Consider the following 1200-nt stretch of genomic DNA (forward strand, 5'->3'; position numbering starts at 1 on the left):
TTGGGCCGGGTTGACCTATATTTTTTACGAGGACAAACGAGGTGAAGTTGTAGGTTCCGATAGCGCAAAGTGTGGTTGTACTATTTCTAAAACGTATGGTCCTCCGTGTGCGTGAGTTATTGCTAAAAAGATAGAACTAAGTGAGGCAATAAGAATAGATGAAGTTGTCTCTCAGTGGAAAAGACTTAGTTTTGATGATGATGGTTCCATCGAAGGAGAAAAATCGCATATCTCTATTACTTCCAAATTGGAAACGATACAAGAGAGGTTTTTAAAGGATGATGACAACATGAAATTCCACATCAAAGAACAATTGCGGAAGATTGGGTATCCCGAAACAACCGACATGAAACCACTTTCTCAATCGGTTAAGACAAAGGGTGCTCTGAAGAAATTGAAGCCTACACTGAATGACAACTCGACTACACGGGCTCCTTCGTAGTGTGAGCACATGGATAAACTTTTTTCCGACTCACCGACACCTAAATCTCAAAAATCTCAAACAAGTTTAAACAAAAGAGCTCGCATATGCAAACCGCCTCCGGCACCTATTCCGCTGAAAATTCCAATCATCGAAGAGATGCATATTCTACCGAAAATTCCATTCATCGAAGAGATGTCGGTTTTTATGCAAAAATACATCGAGCAAATTATCAATGGTGCGGGAAACGGTAATTGCGGTTACCATGCCGTCTCGGGGTTGCTTGGTAATGGAGAGGATAGTCATACTCTTGTCCGTCATCAACTTAATCAAGTGTTGAAGACGCATAAAGATTCGTACACACTATTATATGGAGAGGAAGCTAAATTTAAAGCGGTTAACGAAGCTCTTGTTCCATGGTTGGGCGCTTATGCACCAGTGTCAAAATGGATGAGATTCCCGGAAATGTGACATCTTATTGCATGCGCGTATGATAGGGTGTGCATTGACTTGACGCGTTATGGTTTTTCGAAAACCTTTTCCTCCCTTCGGGCCACACCACCAACAAATCCAAATGATTGCATCATGTGTATTGGATGACTTTCAAAATCGAGTCATTTTGTGCAAGTTTACTTAAAACCGGGATGCCCCATGCCACCTACGTCACCGGAATGGGCGCTTCATCATATCAAAGATGCCAAGACGTGGATGGATCTTTTTATTGATAGGATCCACAAATTTGAAATATTGAACAACATCAAACATGAATCGAATAAGGA

The 1200-nt window shown here is 41.3% G+C and overlaps 1 protein-coding gene across 1 annotated transcript; it reads left to right on the top strand.

The window, feature by feature from the left end:
* The first annotated feature begins 451 nt into the window (after positions 1 to 451).
* On the top strand, positions 452 to 892 carry LOC131625190 (uncharacterized). The gene has a single exon (XM_058896084.1). The coding sequence runs from the start codon at positions 452 to 454 to the stop codon at positions 890 to 892; it is 441 nt and encodes a 146-aa protein (XP_058752067.1).
* Positions 893 to 1200: the final 308 nt, after the last annotated feature.

Source organism: Vicia villosa, unplaced genomic scaffold (assembly GCF_029867415.1).
Source record: "Vicia villosa cultivar HV-30 ecotype Madison, WI unplaced genomic scaffold, Vvil1.0 ctg.000192F_1_1_3_1, whole genome shotgun sequence".
NCBI lineage: Eukaryota > Viridiplantae > Streptophyta > Magnoliopsida > Fabales > Fabaceae > Vicia > Vicia villosa.

Bases quoted from the DNA above. Each gene is read 5' to 3' on its own strand.
- LOC131625190 (XM_058896084.1), top strand. From the start codon at position 452: ATGGATAAACTTTTTTCCGACTCACCGACACCTAAATCTCAAAAATCT.